Source organism: Pecten maximus, chromosome 13 (genome assembly GCF_902652985.1).
Source record: "Pecten maximus chromosome 13, xPecMax1.1, whole genome shotgun sequence".
Lineage (NCBI taxonomy): Eukaryota > Metazoa > Mollusca > Bivalvia > Pectinida > Pectinidae > Pecten > Pecten maximus.
Genome location: NC_047027.1, coordinates 30,623,654 through 30,647,520, shown reverse-complemented (window position 1 = coordinate 30,647,520; position 23,867 = coordinate 30,623,654). Strand labels below are relative to the sequence as shown.

The window sequence follows — 23,867 nt, the reverse complement described above, 5'->3', positions numbered from 1 at the left end:
GCATCCTCCAAGCTTAATCTCCTAAGGAAATTAATGTTTTCTCTTGATCGGCAATCACTTCCAACTTATTTATATTTTCCCTTCAATCGTCCAGGTTTAGAATACGCCGACATTGTGTTGGATAATCTTAGAGTAGCCCAAACAAATATTTTAGAAAGTTTAAATCTAGAGCCCGCTAGAATTGTAACGGGACAAAGCTTACGAATAGATTTATGTTGTACAACGAACAGGGTGGGAAACTCTTATGTTAGACATAATATGTCAGACGCATACACTTATACAGTTTCATAAAATGGTTCATGGTATGGTTCCCCCTTTCTTACAAGACATCCTCCCAAATAGACATTCCGATGTACATACTCATGCTACTAGAGACGGAGAAAATGTTCGTCCTCTTTTTTTGTTATACTGCTACTAGAGACAGAGACAATCTTCGTCATCTTTTTTGTCATACTACTTTGTTTCAAAAATCTTTCATTCCCTATGTCTTAAAATGTTGAAACTCTCGTCCGTCTGATGTTAAAACGAATCCGTCATTGCGAAAACTTAAGAAACACTTGCATGGACCTTCCACCAAAGTACCATTATAGTTCTCCTCTGGAAGCAGACAAGGTCAGATCCTCCATGCAAGACTAAGAACGGAATGTAGCTCCCTAAATAGCCATCTTTACTCGAAAGGCTTAGTTAATAGTCCTCTCTGTTCATGCGACTATCGAATTAAACAAATTTCCACTATCTTATGCGATGTTCACTATACCTTAATCTCCGCATGCCATACTTTAATCCGATCAATAAGTATAACTTAACTGCAATGATGTTACTATTTGGAGATGAAAACCTCTCTTTCGAAGAAAATAAGGATTGTGTACATGTATTCAAAAGTTTATAACTGCTACTAAACGCTTTTGTTTTCATGCATAATATGTTCGTTACTTTCATCACTTTGGAAATTACTACCTCAGTTAACGAACCATTTCGTATCCTGTATTTTTTTTTATTCTCTAAATGGAGAAAATTATAATCATGAAAGATTTGATGTTGTTAATAATTAAGGTGGTAAGCTTAATGCACTTTCACCTATCCCCCTCTTCCCTGCACACCTTCTCCCTCTCAGATTTCGTTAATTACAGCTTTCAAGGTTGCTTCCATATCCTGTTACAAAATTGTTGTCATATGTTCTATCAAAAGAAACGAAATACAGTTTACATTAACATAGGTTAAATATCATTTACCAACCAAAGGTCTTTCTCTCCTACGTCGGGGATATTTAAATCAAAATTGAGGCACAAAGTACTCACATTCGCTTGCTCCTCGTTTTAAAAGGGCTTTCTAAAACCTTTCCTTTTTATCCTAGAGCCGTCTTCTCAATTTACAGGTTCTTTTAAGAAGGTGCAACTAGTGGAATATACATTGCTATATAACGTGACAGCCTTATCGATATCGATGTTCGTTAGTGACATGACCACCACCATGTTGGCTTCGTTACTTTCTCAGGGGAATTCAAAATGAGACCAATCATTTATATTGATAGAACGATATTCCAAATGGCATGGTTAAAATCTTACAAAAAATGAATTAAAATGTAAGATATCATTTTAAGTGTGTTTAAAATCATACTAAAGAAATAAAAGCACTGTTGCATTGTCAACGTACTCAAAAAACATGTCCACGCGCAATAGGTCATGGTCATTGTGCAATATCTGTTCAGAGTCTCTATCTATTTTTGGCAACAGTACCCGGAAGATTCTGGTGGATGGAGACGTTCATGTATATTTGTTTGTCTCCGTGTAACAATAGCGACAGAAACAAACAAATAAAGGGATCGCTTATGCAAATACTAATACACCTGATGATAGGGCGATAAGTATGACATGTATGGGCCGCTTGTGCACAAGTTAATGGTCTAAGAGATGACAGTTGACAAGGGGAAAAAAGATATAAAGATATGTTACTGTCCTCGACTGCGCAGACGATAAGTAAAGCAATACACATTATCCATTCACCATCCGGGGAACAGGGTTGTGTCGGCAATACTGGTGACTTGGACTTTGTTATATATTGAATGTTTGGACTATTTCTCTGGATTACTCAAAACAGAAGATGGAATTCTATACAAGAATCGCAGTACTATCTATTATTGGTAAGTGATTTGTATTCTAAGTTAATTAATAATATTTGTAGTAATATCTCAAAAGTATTTCAATCTTATAACTAATTTTCTGTAGTTTTCTGCAGCATGGTTTCGTATTTAAACACATTCTCAATCAAATGTTTAACATGTGTATATTTAAAATTTCTGGTTGCAAGTTTTAATTAAGAAAGAAAATCACGATAATTCAACAATTTGGTAACTTCTGATAGGCTTATTGGATATCGTATGTCTGATTCGTGTATAAAACCAAGGAAACAATCAGTATGTATCTACATTTTTGGGACTTGCAGTCCTCCTCTGGGCATTTTATTATCAAATCCATGCGTTTTTATTTCCGAATCGGATAAAAAAATATATGACAATCAATGCAGGCGAAACATCATCCGGTTGGGTCATCCGGTGTTACTGTTAACACCAAGATAAAATTAGTTTACAGTGTAGGCATATATCATGATAATAATTGATGAAAATAATAAGTTGATACGATTTGCTTTAATGTTGAGGGGTTATTTTCGACGTTTGCATTGTTATGAAATGGCGGCGAATGGCAATCGGGAACCAATGACAATGCCAATTGTTTATTCTCGTAAATCAGCATGGATAACATTAATGCATGGTAAAACAGAATGGACATCAGTATTGTGATTTGATTATCTCGTGTATATCAATGATAAATTTAGCCAATGACATACGTTCATTTTGAGTTGCGTAATTGAATAATGTATGATATTTACATGTATTGGTCTATCATAATAATATCTAGACATATATTTCCGTCTGCTATTGAGTTTAAGTTGTTGATCAAATTTAAATAAACAAGGGAAATTGATCGCCTATTTCTCTTAAATTACAAAAAGTGCAAATTCTATTTCCACGTGGTATATTAAACCATCTACCACTTTCGATTGGTATTTTGGTATTACCTGTTCTAAATTTACAGTAACCTTTGGCTAATTTGACATTCGGTGATTTCCGTCGTTGAACGAGACGAGACAAAATAACTGGTTCCAGAGTAGTGTAAAAGCATACTGGAAAGAACCGAGCAATTTTCAACCTAGGAAACCTGGACGTCCAATCTAGCGTCCTAAGTATGGTGTTATGGGTCTTCGTCAATAAGAGAAACAATAAAAATATACAGAGATTGGCAAGCTACAATGTTGGATAGGTCGTACTGTATACAATATAGACATCATTCACCTTTACAATCTCAGAGATGTATCCTGCAAGATTTATAACATCGTGTAATTAACTGTGAATGGTGTTAATGGTGTAAATGTTGGTTCACCGTGTAATGCGAAATACAAAAACGTACGGGGGCATTTTCTCACAGTCCGAGATGTGACCACAAGCGTGAGTCCATTCGACCCAGCAGGTTGTATTTTTGGATCGACCACAAATGACCTTTCTGAGAGACGTTATGATTGACATAGAATTCTTTTGATTTTTTCCTTTGTCTCAATTCTATTGTGATTCTGTGTGAAATAACAACATTAACTCAATGAACTAAGTGGTCAGTTTTGGATGGAGCACACTGTAAACACGGCTCACAATACAGAAACGTAAGCGACGTTTTGTCGTTCTGAACTCGTAAAACCGACATTAACACGTATAGTAATTGTTTGAGGCCTTGTTTGTGTTTTGTTGTGTACTTTCGAGTGTTCACACGAAAGGACCAAAGTAAATAGATTTAATATCAATGGTATAGCAATGTATATAGATATATATATATATAGGGTGTATATTGCTATAGAATGTATCCAAAGTAGGAAAAAAAAGACATTTAAAGGCAACAACGAGTTTTAAAAACCCAGACATTTTATACAATAAGTAACATCAAACTCTATGGTTTAAAAGGGGCCGCGGTGGCCGAGTGGTTAAGGTGTCTCGACACTTTAACACTAGCCCTCCACCTCTGGGTTGCGAGTTCGAAACCTACGTGGGGCAGTTGCCAGGTACTGACCGTAGGCCGGTGGTTTTTCTCCGGGTACTCAGGCTTTCCTCCACCTCCAAAACCTGGCACGTCCTTAAATGACCATGGCTGTTGATAGGACGTTAAACAAAAACAAACCAACTATGGTTTAAAAATAGATAATGTACAATTTGTGTTTACAATGTGATTTGTTTTAAACATAATGTGAAACAAGTTTCTTAACATACGTTGCGTTGATACAATGTGAAATACATTTAAGCTAGGAGATGAACATGTAAATAAGTTATAACGGATGGCCACATAACTTGGCTTTTATCAAGTTAATTAGACCGTGTATATGTCACTAGTGACTATAATAGATCATTGAACGTTTTTTATTGGTTGTGGCAGTGAAATCGATTGTGACGTCATGATATAGACAATGATGTTACGTCATCAATTGCATTCGACGTAACAGGATGACTGTTTCCATTTGATTTTGCTCTCCATATTTGGACTTTAAAACCTATCAGAATGTAAGGTTTATGAAAGATATTATAACGTTTTTAGCTCGTCAAACTTGTTTCAAAATCTTATAATAATTGAAAAACAAAGAAATATATAAGAAATTATATATACAAATGTATATGTATGCATCAATGAACGTACAGTAAAATTAACTAAATATAATGGATAGGCCTTCGGAGTTATCATTATTATTATTTACATTTGCCCCGCATTTCCCCATTGACACAATGCTAAGAGGCAGTTTCCACCATACGCCTATAACACTCATTGCATTAGGTCATAACAACCAGTGGGTCATTTGACATTAAAAAAGACGGGATTGTTTTTGACGGTTCAGTTTCAAAACTGACGAAGCTTGAACAGGGGTTTTAATGTTTTTATAGTCGATATTGCAGCAATATGTCTGGTGGGCAAATGTAGCATGGGGACCCTAACGCTTTTTTCCCACCATACATCCTGCTGCCATATCAACTATAACAACATTAAAACCACTGTTAATTGCTTAAATAACACAGCTATAAGTGTTGACAGGTGATATTCCCCTGGTCAGTTGATACCGTTAGTGACACGTGATATTCCTCTGGTCAGATGATACAGATATTGACACGTGATATTCCTCTGGTCAGTTGATACAGATATTGACACGTGATATTACTCTGGTCAGTTGTTACCGAGCTTGACAGGTGATATTCCCCTGGTCAGTTGATACCGATAGTGACACGTGATATTCCTTTGGTCAGTTGATACAGGTAGTGACACGTGATCGATATTCCTTTGGTCAGTTGATACCGATAGTGACACGTGATATTCCTCTGGTCAGTTGATACCGATAGTGACAGGTGATATTCCTTTGGTCAGTTGATACCGATAGTGACACGTGATATTCCTTTGGTCAGTTGATACCGATAGTAACACGTGATATTCCTCTGGTCAGTTGATACCGATAGTGACACGTGATATTCCCCTGGTCAGTTGATACCGATAGTGACACGTGATATTCCTCTGGTCAGTTCATACCGATAGTAACACGTGATATTCCTTTGGTCAGTTGATACCGATAGTGACACGTGATATTCCTTTGGTCAGTTGATACCGATATTGACACGTGATATTCCTCTGGTCAGTTGATATCAATAGTGACACGTGATATTCCCCTGGTCAGTTGATACCGATAGTGACACGTGATATTCCTCTGGTCAGTTCATACCGATAGTGATACGTGATATTCCTTTGGTCAGTTGATACCGATAGTGACACGTAATATTCCTTTGGTCAGTTGATGCCGAAAATAATAGTTTGATATTTTTTCTAGTTAGTAGATTTCGTGGATGAAATTACTGTGGTCAGCTGATTCCTGTGGTCGCCGTGTGTATAAACCTAACATATAGCGGATATGTCGTTTGATGGATTCAAATGGTCTTTATCTGAATTATATACGACAAAATCGCCATTAGTTTCCGTCAAATGTTCTGATGTATTGCTTAGATTCAGTCAGCGGCTTTTTCGAATTTAGATACAAACGTCGTAATGATTAAAATTTTACGTATGCCAGCTCAACAAATACAAGTTAATATGAGAATGTCTTTAAGCGGAATGTAATTGTAGAATACAAATGTCTTTAACACATTGTTTATTAGCATATGTGTAGTCTACATGTAGTTTTCATGAATCTTAGACACAATATCTGTTAGTTGTTTTGTGATAACAAAAATGCTCCTATTACATAAACGAAATAGTGACTAAACATCGCAATCCTTCCCCCCTCACTGCACTGACCTCATGATCAGTATCCAAAGCTTGACGGGGTCAATCGTTATACAGATTATTTTTTTCATATAATCTTAATATAGTTGAACTCTTTATGTAAGTTGGCCGGTTCCTTTGTAACAGTCAGGTCAAAACCAGTCACTTACATTCCGTACTGTCACTAAATCAAATTATGTAGCCGGCCATCGGGCGATGATGTCATCTGTACCTGCCATTTGACCCGAAACGTGACAGGTTTTAATGTCACCATGTGCTTTTACCTGACCCGCCATGAACTTAAGTTATCCATTTCTAGTATGATGGTCACCTAGGGTCAGTTTCCTGCCTGAAGCACGACAAATGATACTGCGCCTTTTATTTGTTTTTGTTTTTTTAATTATATTTATATAGAGAGACACGCACTTTATAAATGATACGTCATCCAGGTATGTACAGACATGCGTTTTACGTTTTTAGTATCATCTTTGCTGTGCCGCAAGCAACAATAAAAATAGAATACTTTCCTTATCGCTTACAACAATAAAAACTAAACACAATATATCTTCATGTTAATTACAAAAGCTGCAGTGGAATAAATCATGCTATATAGGAAGTTATTAATTAACTACAGAATCCACCTATCACTCTCGGAACACTTACAGTCTACCTTTAAACAAAACAGTAGAATATGTGTCGTCTTTTTAACGTCATAATACAACATTAAGGTTAAAACATCATTAGGACATTAAGATGTTTGGTTTTTGATGTAATTGTTTAGAAATGTACGCGAACGCATTCGTGTTTAATTAAAAAAGGAGAAACAATGTAGATGTAAGTAGATGTGTCAGGGACCATGATAGACAGAGGACGTAACGAAGTAAGAGGTGAAAGATAACTCCAGGATATTAGAGTTTTATAATGTATTCAGCAATTTGTCTGACCGCTGTAAAACAACGTCAGAATGAAAAGAGATCGATTTTGAATATAACAAATTCCACATTTTGTTTTGAGGAAGTCGTGATCATTTCCTTATCATACATATACATTCAGCATGTAACTACACTTACAAAATATATATAACTACACTTACATCGCTACACTTACAAAATGTACACATACATGTACATAGGTACACACAGATATAGCTACAAGCCTTCTTATTTCCGTTGTAACACGGTTCTTACATACCGTACGTGATGGAATGACGTCAGAACACCGTTCTAGCTATCACCGCTATAAATCGTGGTCAGCGGATTGGTCAGCGGATTGGTCAGAGGAATTCGTACAGAGGAAACCTCTTCGTGATCACAACTACACGGTTGTTTTATAATTAATGTCTTCCGTATACGCAATATCCTGATTTTTTTTCAGTTGAGGTCAACGGGGAAACATTTTCTCATTCACTGTCTTCCTTTTTCGTTAAGTTGCCTGAATGAATCGATGTCATGAACCTGAGACAGGTTCAAAGATTTTAAACCCCAAATGTAATTTAAACTTATAAAACATTATACAATTATGGCCTTTCGATAAGGTTAATATATGTTTTTTTTAACCTGAGGAAAATATAAACCGAGGACGAAGTATAAGATACTAAATAATAAATAGTTCTATTATATAATGACCATTTTTGTGTTTATTAACCCACCAATGAATGCAAATAATACTTGTAGACTTATTGTAAATAATGCATTGTATCTTTTAAACACTACACAATAAAAAGTAAAATTAAAATGAATTCAATTTAGGACGGCCTGTCAACGGCTATGGTCATTTAAGGACTGTCTATCCTGTTTTCATGCTTGTGGCGAGTATGTGTTTTCGGAGGCTGTGGTTTCTTCGTTTTTGTCTTTTTGTGATAGCAGGAAACTTGCTTTATAGTGCTATCTCACTGAACAATACAACCGAATGCCACCAGGACACCACGTATACACCCTGTAACATCACGTCAGCTTCAGGCTGTTTCTCATTACATATTGCAGTAGGTCTTTTTTAATTGTTTTCAACAAACATGATGCCAATACAAAATTCAAATTAAACCTGTTAAGCGGAGCAGTTGTTTGAAAAATCAATTTCTCTCCAAGTATCTGATTATTTGCAAAGTATATAGTGTTCTCATAAGACGAAGACAACATCAGCAATAGTTTGGACACAACAGTGCTGTATTGATAGTGGTACATGTAGCTACAGGAGCATTGCAATGATGACAACCAATATTTGGTTTATACAGACTGACTAGGGACCTTAGTGAAAACATAAGATGTCCAATAGACGTTGGGACACAGCGTTTTTAATACCGTATTACTACGTCTGTGTGTGACAAACCCAGCTATACCCTTTTGTACTCCCGTTGTTTACGTCAAAGCCCCGAACTTCTTTTTGCCACGCCATCATATTTCGCCACCGTAGCCCTGAGGGCATTAATGATTTAACACACCATAATTATCAAGTGATCAATGGCAGCACAAATTGGGTTTTTTCCCCAGTATATTAAGGAAACTACGAAACTATATATACACTTAGAGGGGAATTAGGCCTGTACTGAAGCAATTTAAAACCTCCTTAATGTTAGTTGTCAGTGGTGAACGTGAGGGAACTCGGTCATATGTTGAGGACACACATTAACAATTCGAAGGAGCTCGGTTACATTTTTGGGGAATGTCTTTGTGTGCGTTATATGATTATTCTGGTGTGTTTGCTCACAGTCATATTTCTATAAAACGTTTTACCAAATACACAGATCGTGAAACACTGTGGAGAATCAGAGGTATCGGGCTGTCTGACAACCATACTAAGATCGTTTGATCAAGTTTTGGTGTCAGATTGGTCAGCTCTTTCCCTTGTTAGTGTAACCATAGCATATGATAGGTGAAGAAGGGTCATTCCGCTTCAATTACAGTGTGTTCCTGTTAATATCGATAGTTTTAACGGCCATATTAGGCCAATTATGTATGCTATCTTGCTTAAAAACTGCGTTTTGGAAGATTGTAGCATGTTTATGGTACCAATTGGCCAATAATGTAGGAGCACTAAGCCATTAAGATTTCCTTTTTTTTGTGCCGAAATTTCACATATAAAGCCATGACAGCTTAAGACAGTAATTCATTTAGTTAATTTAAAACAAAAATTAATGTATGTCTTCAATTCATAACCTCAGCAGCACTGGACGTAAACACTTCAATGAATGAATTTGGAAACTGCAAAGTTTGACATGATTACATGCGAATACATCCAACAGACTCATTGGTTCATGTATAAAATTGAAACAATAACTTATACAGAAAATAGATTATTGGTTCGAGCCCGATTCGTTTATACCTTTCCTGCGTGTTTAGTCAGGAACGTCAGTGTCATCATACTACTAGAATAATGAGAAGCCGATTCTTCCCGATATCTCGAATTTGATCTTCATCAAGTCCTCCCGGCCTCCTCTTTACTCACCTATCTCGTTGAAGAGGTTGTTTTCTTTGTTTTAATGTTTTTAATTTTTTTATTTTTGTTTCTTTTTGCAATGAATGTTTTTATTTATTTTGATTCACACATAATCAGCCATATCAAATTTGTTCAATTTCATAAATAATATAGATATAATGTAAGGTATTGTATAATATATGTATTTATTATAATTGTTACCATTGAAATATCGAAAATTATTCATTCTACAAAATTAATATATGTTTCCCGAAATGTATTATTGCCATGGTTACGGATAATGCCGTAATACTGAATTCTTTGAGTTCATGGTATGTTAAAATTTTCTTAAAATTTCTGCCAAAAAAAGTCATGATCTCAATGGGATCCACTAACATGTTGATGCCAATATCGCGCCATTACTCTTTATATACCATTTTGTTGCATATTTTCTTGTTGTGGATAAGCCAAATAGGTAATGGCAAGAAGTCTTCTGTGTTCTCTTGTTCGACGTTAAGAATAATTCCATGCCAAAACACTTCTCTCCGGGAAGGGTTAATATTTAGCCTATTTTTTTTAACATTTTAATTTCCATATCTTTCCAACTGATCCAACAGAAGTAATTTCCAGGGAGAAATATTCAGGGTATCAAGGGATTGCTTTATCTGGGATATGATAAAACTTTCATAAAAGAGATTTTCTAGATTACAAGTTTGTTGACTGTTTTCAGCGTAGATCTTTTAAATTGGTCTTTTCTATGATTCCATATCAAATCAAAACATATTTCATCTCAATGTTGAGGGGAGTGGCAAGTATACATTGGTAAAACTTGAAATAATTGGACAAGAACATGGATCGCCAGGGACAAATGGATATATACGGCGACAAAATTACGTCACTGTGACCTTGACCTCGATGAACTCCTCTGTTGATAGCGAAGAAGTTTGAACAAAATCCATTATTTGTTTCTTAACTTATGACGTCATCATAAATACTTTTTATCAGCGTTTATATTGTATTTCCAAAACCATTGCAAGGAAACCAAGAGTATTGATGAGAAATTTTCAATCCACTGTTATCGAAAGTCCCTTTCAAAATCAACTGATGATAAGATTACGGGAATATTATAGTGTTATTAAACAAAATATGCCATTAAATGTCATCAATATTGTTCATAAACAGTGTTAATATCCCAGGAGTATATAAACATTGGTAATATCAAGGAGTGTATAATACACAAATGCAGACTTTGGTTGAGGGCAATCCATGGACCTGAGCTGGACAATATTCCCCGTGGCTGAAGGCCGATGGGGATATAGTTCAGGGCAGGTCCGTAAAAAAACACGGATTGCCCGAAAATGAAGTCTGCATTTACTTTATAATATGATTTATATTAATCTAAAAACAAAAGAAGTAAGAAAAGGTTCCTTTAAAATACCTCATCAAATCACCGCGTAGGTCAATATAATGTTTCACCATGTCCGTGGAATGTTATATTGACCTCTGCTTAAATATATCTAAACACACAATTCATAATTTTAAATTAACAGGAGTCAATTTCAGATTCCACGGACTTGACGAAACAATATATTGACTCCTCAGTGATGTCTTTGGATATTTCCAAGAAAATGATTGATGTCATGTGATCTCATTAGGACCAATGAGTGATAGTGTTACATACCAATCATATAATCAACAATGGTAACACAACAGGAATATATTATACAAGTATTGACTTTTGTGGAGGTGTACGCGAGACTATACGGTCCTAGTTAAGTGTTACTTCATCGAGGCCCCAGGCACAACAGTTTCGCAATGCCTTAAGAATTTCACAGCTGAGCTAGTTTTAGCAAGAATATGTCTACTCATGGATACTCACTGGTACCTGTGAGGAAACAGGAAATCGACCAATGAAAATTAAGGAAACACTTCAGCCATATAACAAAAACAGTGGCAATACACCAGGCGTATATAAACAGTAGAAGAACACTAAACAAAACGTCATGAATCACGTGATTCAAATTTCCCGGACGGAGTTCACTGTGTCTGTTACTCAAAACAGATTTCCGCCGGTGATATATACCCTATAATAATTGTTATATTCCAGAACGTATTACCTGATCAAGAAGCAGGAATTACCTTCTCATCATCATCGTCCTTGACATCACTTTTCACAATTACTTTTGCATATATATATATGGTCTGTCCTGTTGTTTTTATCGCTTGAAAAGCAATATTGATATATTTGATAACGATTTTGTCATGCTTAGTTGCGATTGTAATGCAGTCATGATTTTGGAGTCCAATGCATTAAGATATCGCAAGGAAAACAGTAAAAATGTTATGGCAGCTATTACTGATAATATGGCAGAATTAGATAAAAATAATATCTTAAGACAACACCAGTCGCATTTGAAAAGATATAGCCTGTTTAGACCAGGTGGAATGCACGACTATCTTCTTTTTTCATTTGATCTTCATCACTTACTTAACACACATGGATTATTCGATATGTTGATAAAGGAGACTTTCCTTTAAATATTGTATGAATGAATAACACTTTATTCAGTTTCTTACAGAAGTATTTAAACTCCTAGCGAAGAATATTACCAATCATCATCAGAAAAAATTGAATACCGTAAGACAAAATGGTTAGCTGTCAATTGTCACCGGACACCACATAACCAACAAACCAATGATATTTTAGGAGTGACAGAGATTGTAAATGTCACATTATTGACATTTATGTGACAAACGATCATTTTCAAATCATCTGATCATAGCCCCGGGTCAAACATGTACCAATTCCATGTGAAACTCCAGTGTAGTTACAAGAAAATATCAACTAAACGCTTTCACCTCAGAGATAGCATGTGTATCGAACATGAAAACCCCATCATCGTGTAAGAGGGAACAACGAACTAATTGGAAAAAAAATATAGTTTTGAAACAGTCCCTGTGTATAGAAAGTTGAGCCAAGGATAAAATGTCTGGCAGCCACTGATTGGCCAGTATGTTATGAAGTGAGAAAATAGATATGTAGCCTGATAAGGTAATTATCAATAAAAAATTTCGTAACTCCGATTGATTTTTTTCACAAAAGTTCAGGTAATAATAATTAACAGGTAAACATTTAAGATTTTTGAGAATTTTTACTGCGAAATTCACCCATTTTCAAAATGCCTACCCTGGAAAAAATTTGAGCTGAAGGACCCAACTTTTTTTGGGATTAGGTGTTATATCAGACCCTAAACTTTTGTTATAAACCATAATTGTCATATTGAATTCAAGAGTTTGAATGAAATACTCCAAACCGTTAACACTAAAGTCTATGGGAAAACAATTGGTTGGTTGGTCCCTAAGACATGTATTTTGAACACGCGACCCCTAACATCGTAGATTTGTACATCGAATTGAACACGTACACTCCATCACCACGGGGCTATGTATCGAGAATGTGAGCCCCTTACACCGAAGAGCTATATGTTGGCCAAGCTGTTCTACTTTAGTGTGCTACCCAAGGGCAAACAGATGCATCTTTTCAGCAATTTCTTGTCCAGCTCAAACTCTCCACCCTTATAAAATCATCTTGTTGAATCTTGTTGCATATTTGCGTCGTCCAAATATGATGTACAGTCTACTGCTGTAGGTCATTGTGGCCTTGATCTGAAGGTCATAGGTCAAATAAGTGTAATTTTATTCAATGAATCTTTTCCGGGCGACTACCTTTTGACCTTTAAGACCATCCAAATGAAAATGGTTGTATACCTTAATCACCCACTTTTGAAGTGCAGAACACTGTCATTGGATAGTTGTGACCTTAACCTCAAGGTCGAAGGTGAAGTGAGTGCGACTTTTGTCCTTACCATAACAGTTAAGCCGCTGAAGATGTCTTGACAAAACTTGCACTAAACCTGTATTACATGAAGCAGATGTGCAATGCACTACCATACAGTCAAATTGACCTTAATGTCAGGATCAAAGGTCAAAGGGTATATTTTTCTAAAAATTTCGTATCCGCCAATAACATTTAAACCGTTTAAGACATTCATATGAAAGTTGCCCTATACCTTTATCTCTCGTCTGCCAAAAAGCAGTGTAACCTGTACAGGTCAAAGTCAATAAACTCCAAAACAATCAATAGAAAAGGAGAGGGAGAGACATACGTTTTGTTTACAAATCAATTTCTGCAACAGAGAAAACATCCATTGTGCCATTGCAATTCGATATAAAAAAAATGTAATTCTGTTATTGCAATTTCGAACGTGTGATTTGTTAAACTGCAGTTATATGATTGACACTGTAACTTGTGCACTCAACCTATAAACTATTCAATCTGTATATGAATTACATGTTCATCGGATAGGTATTTATATTATAATAATTACATTTATCGGATAGGTATTTATATGATAATAATTACATTTATCTGATAGGTATTTATATTATAATAATTACATTTATCTGATAGGTATTATATTATAATAATTACATTTATCTGATAGGTATTTATATTATAATAATTACATTTATCTGATAGGTATTATATTATAATAATTACATTTATCCGATAGGTATTTATATTATAATAATTACATTTATCTAAGTTAACTGCGGATTTATACCTACTCCCTGAAATATTATACGTAAATAAAAACAATCTGTCGCGTATTCTGAATAATCAAGTAGAGCTATGTACAGTTTCATTTCTTTTCAGAAGGTTTCCATTGAATTTGAAATAAATACCGTAAACCAGTATTTCTTATATACAGCTACGAGCCCCTAAGACTGTCTAAGATATGTTAATCTCATAAAATTGAAACACAACTGGAAGAGAAAAAAAGCCTTGTGTGCATATGAAATACAGACTCCGGAATACAACCACGTTAACTATATATATATATATATTAGTTTGAGAGGATAATTTATGTTATCAACTTCATCATAATAAGTTTCTGGTTTCCAGTTGCTCTTTCTCCAAATTCTTGTCCCTCTTTAGCGAATGTCAGCCAGAATAAACCGTTGATCCACATAATTCATTTGGCATTCTTTCAAATTAAAACTTTGGAAATTACGAACAAAATGAAAGCATCGAAATAATAGATCATATTGACTAGCTTGGATCATTGAACTCACTCGAGATCTCCATTTGCCAATACACTAGGAAAAAGTACGCTCGTTGTTTCCGGTTATGCTGAAGTGTAATCTGTAAACATAATAGGATGCATGTTGCCCTTAAAACCACGATTACCAACAAAAGCCTCTGGGATTTAACATAATACGAAATTACAGGACGAGAAGTAATTGTTATAACGGAAAGTCAAAATGGTTAGAAATAATATTGACGTGATGACCCCTTTAGCAATTAACGAGATATGTAACGTTACAATAGAGATTCCTAAATGGCTTCTAGGCAAAAATGTTTCCGACAATCAACCACTGAATATATATTATTGACTTATTCTTTTATCTAAACGCATGACATGTCATGGTTATAGTAACCTTTGCTTCTGTATCGAGTTTTAACCATACGTATACATGTCAACGATATGGATATATATAAAATACATCAAGTATTTATATATACGACCGAGAACGAAAATAGCTTGACTGACAGGAGATTATCTACTGTCATACCAGACGACCTCCATATGCTAATATGGATAGGAACGCATGATTCGCGCACTGTGTTGTCATATAGACAAATGGCAACTATGAATATTATCACACAAATAATAATGGCATATATATATAAAGATATTTCAATCCACAAAAAGGCTCCTTGTCATATTGAGAAGGATGTTTTAAAGACAAATAGTTAAAATTCCAAGCTTGGGACTTTCTCAGAGATATGAAACTTTTACCTCAAACTCAGCGGTGGAACATTTTTTCTTTCAAAAACAGTCTTCCTCTCCTGTTCAGGGCTCTTCTGAATGTCTAATAAAACATTTTGATGCTCCAAATGCCTCCCTGTATGGCCTATTTGTGTGATAGGTAGGGGCCGCGATGGCCGGGTGGTTAATGTGTCCCGACACTTTATCACTAGCCTTCCACCTCTGGGATGCGAGTTCGAAACCTACGTGGGACAGTTGTAATATTAGTCACAATCACCATTTGCATTTCAAGGCCAAAAAGGCATCAGTGTTTATATGTATATCCAGTCAAAATAGGTCAAAGAATGTGAAATGCTCTTATTGTGTGTTATAGACACTTGCGGGCGAAACGGCATGGTAATTTTGTACAATATACAAGTGTGTGTGATTTAGCTAATTGTGTTTCCCTTAAACGCGCATTTTCCCTATGTTTTGTCGAAATTTAGAACATAACAGATAGCATGTCAACAGTAAGACCCGCGTTTAGCCCTGGTAGACACTAACAATTGATCAAGTTACGTCTGTCAAGCTGCAATACAGTACTTATTTACAGACTTGTAATTAACCTAAAGGGTACAGAGATTGTTTTCCGGGTTTTTTTGACAGAGATCTTTTCTTTGTCTACCTTACATATTTCCTCTCTTCACACCTAACACGCGCTTTAAAGTCATCAAATTAAAACAAACTCAACTCTTTATCTAATAATGGAATTTCATATGATATATCGATACAGATATAGTTAAAGTAGATAAATAAATGCTCCGAGGGCCACGTTTTAATGATTGTACAATGTTAATTCATACCTAGATCATTGATTAAAATAAATGACTGAATTGTGTCAACACTGAATAATTTACTTTGATAAGATGAATGATGCCTTACTTTACATTAAACTTAGGTTAAGCGGGTTAATCGGATCACCGCATGATTATGATGAAACGGATTAAATTTGGTAGGTTCATAGAGTCCAACTCGAGTAAGAATTGAAATATTACCAATTAAAGTCCTAAAAATGACATAATGATCATCAGCAAAACATCCAGAAATGCACAATCATTTAAAGAAAAACAAAACGTTTTCTCTATATTCCCTGCTATGTTGTATATATTACTTTCTTCTCCTTTATTTTGACTCCTCAGCCAAAGCATTATGAAGGCCCTGGCATTTTGATTTACCTGAGTTTAAGTAGGTTAATGATTCACCAGAAAAAAAAAACTATTAATGATGTCTGAAATTTCGACATCAGCTATATAATATTTGAAATACAGGAAACTGACGTCATACAAATCACGTGTACTAATCCGTTATGTCCCTATGTGATGTCACGAAGCTTCTGTATGATATTGGAAAGTCTCTGTAGGGGAATTTATATGTGTCCAAATAAAGGGAGGAGCCGACTTAGAAAAGTTATAAATCCCCGGAGAAAGAAAGTATACGTCATCCTGGTAATACTCTATCAGACTGGTTGCTTCCGCGAAGGCAGAGACAAGGATTGGGTATAATTACAACATCATATAACTTAAAACGAATCCACAGCAACACGCCCGTGTTATCAATTTGTCTGGTGGTTTATCTCATAGTGTCTTTAAGTATTTTGAAATTCATATTCCATTTAAAGGAAAACAACAATAAAGAAAGACCCGAAGACCCGAAGCTAATCATTACGAATAATCATCATTGCAAAGATCGCCAGATGTGACACGAGGTTTCCCCTGCTAAGTATATGTAGAATAAATATAAATATAGGTTATGGAATATAAACATAATAGCTATTCTCATATTAAAATCACCGATATTTTTGGTGTGAAGATGTAAATATGGTCAGTGATACGATATTTATTCACAGGTGTGAAGATGCAAATATGGTCAGTGATAAGTAATCTATACACAGGTGTGAATATGCACGAAATTGGTCGAAAGTCTTTTTCATACCCAGATGACAAATCAAAACTAAAAAAGAGAGCAAAAACAAAACAAAAAATCATTACCTTAGAGACACCACATCGCTCACTAAGGAGGGAGCAAATTTACTATATTGTATAAAGCAGATGATATATTTGATTGTATTTTGTTAATATTCGACTGGATGTTATTCAAATTTGGATGCAATTATCCGGATGGAATGAATACAAATGTGACGTTTATATACATATTGACTCCAATTTATACTCGAGGGCTTAGGAGCGGTGCCAAAGGAGTTCAAGTTTGGCTGATATTTCATCAATCTTCTTCAGAACCGGATATGTCAGAATACGGAGGGCCTATCAAAATTCAGAAATCCATTACCCTGGAACATCACTTTCCCCGCTGAGGAGGGGTAAAGTTTAATATAGTTATAAAGATAGTATTGAAAGAATTTTAAAAATGTCTGAGGTTATATGGAGTTTGTGTATTATCAATCATACATTAAACTTTTACCATATCTGTATTGTAGGAAAAAAGCAAACTTTAATGAAAGTCATCTGACCGTTAATACCCTTGAGCCTTTTGTTAATGTATGCATTTTCATTGTAGGTTTAACGGTTATAATACAACTACAGAGTACAGGTACGTAATTGTTTGTTATAACACATCTAGAGGGTATAGGTATGTACATATTTGTTATAACACAACTAGGGGGTACAGTATCTAAATATTTGTTATAAACCAAGAACAAGTACACTAACGCTTAAGTTTTTTGTCTTTATACTCACTAACAATGAGATTGATTTACAAGGTAAAATGAAGAATGTGGCTAAATGTAGCAGTTTGTAAATTAATTTGCCTGTAAAAATCCGCTGAGAGTGAACGTTGTTTTGATATGGTGGTCTCAAGATGTAATACATCTGTATCTTGCTGTCGAGTACCACGATGCTAATATAGGTCGTTGTGATCACCCAACATCGGGATACAGATGTATAGCATTGATATACATGCAATCATGAAGGTGCGACAGAGTGATAATTTTATAACGGGGAGAAACCGAGTAGGGGAGAGAAACAGACTGGCATGTATGTATGTCCTATTGTTGAATCCGGACAATGTCCCAAAGCGCCTAACTGAGTGTCAACAGAGGTCAAATCATAATATCGAAGCGTCAAGGTCGTAAAGTATCATAAAGGAAACTTATCATTAGACTTTTTAGATTAGGTTATGTTCATAGATTAATTAACTCAAGGCATTGTTCTATTGGACGAGGAGTGAAAGTTTGTGGCTTGACAGATAAGGGGAGACAATGACGTGAGAATGTTTGTGCCTGGACAGGATGATAAGGATAATGGTATATAGCATGAAATAGTCAGTCTTGTAAGGTAAGCCAGACTCAGAGGATGTAACCGGAGTGCTAAAGCTCGACTCAATATTTGAATTTTTGTAAATAGTAGTGTATTGTCACTGTAAATAAACTGTAAATACAAGAATCGGATTTCTTCAGCATTTATAAACATTATCGGACTCGACACACCAGCGGCTCCGTCAAAAATGTACAGATATATTACATTTATATACATTCTTGTTAACACCAAATAACAACGTAGATATGTGTATCATCATGAGTCCATTTTTCTCAAAACAACAGATGTACACAAGATATAAATATCATCCATATTTAATTGATATGTTGTTTAGGATTTGTATCAGCACAACATGGGCCAAGCACTGCACCTACGACAGCCGAGATGGAATTTGAGGCGGAGGAGATTACCACTACAACAACGGCAATGCCTTCAACATCAACATCAACAAAGGCGCCTTTAACAGCCAATAAACGACCAGCCGTGATAGGGGAGCAATGTCCGACATACCGTTACACAGTATCGGAGGACAAAGTCGAGTTCCACACCATGCCTGGCCATTGTAAAATGTACGTGTTTGTTGTGTAAGGATGTATTGCTTGAATTAAGAATAATCTATGCTGTAAAGTAACGATTCTCATAAAATTACGGTACATGGTTTGGTCATATTGTAATTGTTATTATTTTGGCTTCTTGATATAAACGCATTATGTATTGTAATTAACATCCAAATTCAAAGAATGATGTTACTCGCCCTTAATATATATATATTATACATATAACAAAAAAAAAAGCAATGAGATATAAAATTGTGCAATTATATCTCAACGTGTTGTTCTCATCGCAAAAATATGTATTATCCTGAAATTTCTGTACGTCTTTAATATATAATTTAGAGACGAAGAAAATGACACAACTAAGTGTTCCTATACAGAGGACTACGGTATTACCTATTGTTCCGTACGTCCCACGCTCTCACATACACAAGTTCACTGTATATCTACTTAATCGTCACTCCGTGTGTGTAGTGATAGTTATTTGTCTGGATGCCGCGTTGACAACTGGGTCAACTCGTCAATAATGCCTTATATCTGTGATCGACTAACCATGCATTCTTATATCCGGTCGATAAATATCAAATTACTGACCCAACGCTAACCTGTGTCTGAAGAGTGATGTTATACCAATGGGTTACTATGAATAGGACTTCGTTATCGATAATGGTATATTCTGAAAGAAAAAGTAATAGATAAATCTTGCCATACGTTTTTGACACACATGATACAGTGCTAAGAGGTTATTGCCTACGTTTGAACTCGTCACACTAATACAAGGTCTCTAGTAATAGTTGCAGTGTCATCACTCAGGTATGACGTCACTGTGAGGTTCTGTCAAATTGGAAGCTATGATTTAACATGTATTATGTGTCTTTCGCTGTTGTTCTCGACATACAACACTTTAAAACATTTATAAGTGCATTGGAACTGTTTGTGTTATGTATAATTATATTGATATAATATACCGTAGCTGTCCCTGACAATAATTGGTAACACAGTCTAGCTATTAGGTAAATATGTTGATCTCATATTGATATACAGTTTGTCGTTTTTACCATTAATATCATCCACTTTTCGGTTGATTCCAGTGTCGTTCAGTTCCCGCCAGCTCGACAAGGAGGGTAAGTACATAATACAGTCAGCCTTTGTGCGATTGATAGTGCCTTTCATTTGGACACCACAATGTAACAAGTCACCAAATTATGTAGATCCCCTGAACATTATTTGAAGAATATCGATTTTTTTTTTTTTTTACTTTTTTTTTTAATTTTTATTATTTTTTTTTTTTTTTGTATTTGTTTTTGATTTTTTGTTTTGTTTCGTTTTGTTTTTATTGTTGTTGTTCGTTTTTCCCTTTTCATGTTTTCCCCTTTTGTACACTAGTAGGTCCTGATTCTGTTCATACTTCATTTACAAATGTTACAGATATCATGCACAGCTAGAATAATTCCCATAACATATTCATCTTCATTTTCAAAATTAGCATTTTATTCAAATCCCTTCATTCGTAAACATATCAAAATATACTATTTACAAAAAGATGACATTTATCATAAATCTTATTTGAGTGTACATGTTTCTATTCCAGACGTTTCGGTTACGCCGCCAAACGAGGGTATGTATATGGATTGCAGACTCCTGTTTTCACAAGTCTCACATTCTGCCTTCTGCAGTCAACATTGTATTTACTGTTTACAACTCAAAATGTTCAAGAATAAGTTGAGATACACAAAAATGACAAAAATATACAAATCTGTATAAAAAACACAAACATCATGTCGTCTCCCTTTGATCTCCCTAGTAGCGAAAACATCATGTACCGTCTCTCTTTGATCTCCCTAGTAGCGAAAACATCATATACCGTCTCTCTTTGATCTCCCTAGTAGCGAAAACATCATGTACCGTCTCTCTTTGATCTCCCTAGTAGCGAAAACATCATATACCGTCTCTCTTTGATCTCCCTAGTAGCGAAAACATCATATATCGTCTCTCTAGGATCTTTATTGAAGCAAAAATCCCATACAGTTTTCCAAGAATCTTCCGAGTGGCAAATACCAATATCGTCTCCCCTAGGATCTTCGAAGTAGCCTAACGTCGCTCTAGAAGCTTTATTGAAGCGAAAAAGCCTCACCTCCTCTCTAGGATATTCCTGGCAAGAAAAAAGTCATACCCTTTCCATAGGATCTTCCTAGTAGCAGACAGCGATATCGTCTCCCTGATATTGCCCTGGTGGTATACGCTGATTACGACATCATAATGACCTTAACAGGTTGATATGACGTAAACAATGCTAAAACAGAACGCAAGGTTATTAATCCACGTCAGTGAAAAACGAAAAAAAAACAAACAAAAAATGTTTTCTGTGTAAAGGAAACGCTGGCCATTCCTCAGTCCCTTCAAATCAACTGCATATGGTGAGAGTTTTAAGTCGGAGGGTGTACAAATGAACTGTGTATAGTTAGATTTCATACAATCCTCCATTATTGGAGGAAGCATTATTGTATGTTATATCCATAAAAAGGTCGAAACTTATTAATAAGTGATGATGATCCTCTGCAGGTGTAGGTCGACAAATTATGCTGTGAAAGTAGGTTAACGCCTTTTCCATAGACGAGGTCACGAAAGACATTTTTGTCATAAACCAATTTGCTAATAACACTAGATTCAATATTGACCAAACTTGGTAGATATAGTCTTTCAAAGATGGCGCGAGACTTTGTGCTCAACATATCACTCACATCGTTTCGGAGTTGGGGATAGAGCGAAAGCGAAATCACATACGTCATTTCTTTGGCTACATGCCCCTGCCGACCTACAAAATTGTATTACCGGATTAGCCGTATTCTAGTATAGGTTTTGATTCGAATATGGCTTCAAAACCTGGACTAGTGGTTACACAGAAAGTTACCAAATGCTGAAAATTATGTTATGGCCATCACCTCACTCAGCTCAAATCAAATCTATAAATCCCTCATGAGACCCATTAGAGCCCATCACAAGGCGCCCTAGGGCACTGGAGTTTCAGCAAATCATTGATAGTGTATACCATATGCAGATGACCTGAATAAGTTTTCCTGAGACACAGAATTGTATAACTTTAGTTAGGAGTCACAAAGTGTTCAATGTTCAATTAACAATTTAGGAAATTTCCGGAATAAAGACACATTAGGTAATTGGTTTGTTTTACATAGCTGAACACTTGTACAGCTATTCACACTTTGCAGTTATTTTAAATTAAACTTTAGACCAACAAACTGAATAGCTCATCACCCCTCTCTACGTAAATCGTTTTCCTTTATCCAATCCCTAATGATCGGACTCGGCGCTGTGTATAAACACAAGCGTGCGGGCAGATATATGGGCATATCAGTCAGTGCAAAGGGGACATTTTTATTATTAAAGCGTGACAAATGACCTGTTAAAATAAAGACGTCATATATAGGATTGGCGTTTGTCGTTACCTATAAGAAATTTGTATTCATTAACTACGCATATAATCTAAATTTATAAATCCGGATTGACAATAGTATCAACTTACAATGATATTACGAATGGTAACAAGAGAATTATGACAATGCGTTAATAGTTAATAGTGCACATATGTATATATATATATTATACTTTTGTATATGGTTATCCTGGGGCGTTTTTGTCCTAAACCATACACCAATATTTAACACTATCTACAGATCTGCATGGTTTTCATTTCATATTTGATCAAAGAAAAAGTCAGTTTTCTAATTGATCATTGTGTTTATATATGTTAATAAGATAAAGTGAAAATGGTAATTAGCATATCATTATAATATTAATTAAAGATATGATTGTATTCTTAGACCTCCAAGAGTGCAGTACATGGCGAAGCTTCCCTGAAACAACCAACTGTACCACAATCATCATTGAAACAAAGACATGGAGAAGAGGGTCCCATCGAAATCCTACCCCGATGCGCATGCGTTTGCCAGACCTGTACTTCCGATTACAACCTTTGAGCCAATCATGCATATCTGAGTATAATATACAAGTCACATTGATTTTGTTTGAGTAATCTGTTTATTATGTACATAACGTTTTTATCATAAATAAATGGGGACATGTTTTATAACATTTCTTTTGGTTTTGTTTTACCAAGTGTGACTTGTGCGAATTCATATACGTCATGTCACGAAAACTGTATTATTTAAATTACGAATAACTTAAACCTCCTATACCTTGTCATAGTAATTAATCATCATTTTATCCAAGAAGTAAAATACAAACTTATGTAAGAGGTTAAACAAACCCAACGTGTCGCATACCTAGCAATGGACATGCACTTATAAAATAAAATAAAGCGAAGGTCAGTTGTTCAAAAGTGATTATCTTCATCTCTTGATGAGAGAACAGTGCCTTTTTTACGTTCCGTATTTCAAAAAAAAACTT

At 35.3% G+C, this 23,867-nt stretch overlaps 1 protein-coding gene across 1 annotated transcript; it reads left to right on the top strand.

Moving 5' to 3' along the window:
* The first annotated feature begins 1,964 nt into the window (after positions 1-1,964).
* On the top strand, positions 1,965-23,552 carry LOC117341250. The gene is made up of 6 exons (XM_033903104.1): positions 1,965-2,140; positions 18,131-18,163; positions 19,223-19,457; positions 20,534-20,566; positions 21,034-21,060; positions 23,282-23,552. The coding sequence occupies exons 1-6, from the start codon at positions 2,101-2,103 to the stop codon at positions 23,316-23,318; spliced, it is 405 nt and encodes a 134-aa protein (XP_033758995.1). The 5' UTR covers positions 1,965-2,100; the 3' UTR covers positions 23,319-23,552.
* The last annotated feature ends 315 nt before the right edge of the window (positions 23,553-23,867 follow it).

Bases quoted from the DNA above. Each gene is read 5' to 3' on its own strand.
- LOC117341250 (XM_033903104.1), top strand. From the start codon at position 2,101: ATGGAATTCTATACAAGAATCGCAGTACTATCTATTATTG. The intron at 18,164-19,222 runs GTACGTAATTGT...TATGTTGTTTAG, and splicing joins AATACAACTACAGAGTACAG to GATTTGTATCAGCACAACAT. The intron at 19,458-20,533 runs GTACGTGTTTGT...GGTTGATTCCAG, and splicing joins ATGCCTGGCCATTGTAAAAT to TGTCGTTCAGTTCCCGCCAG.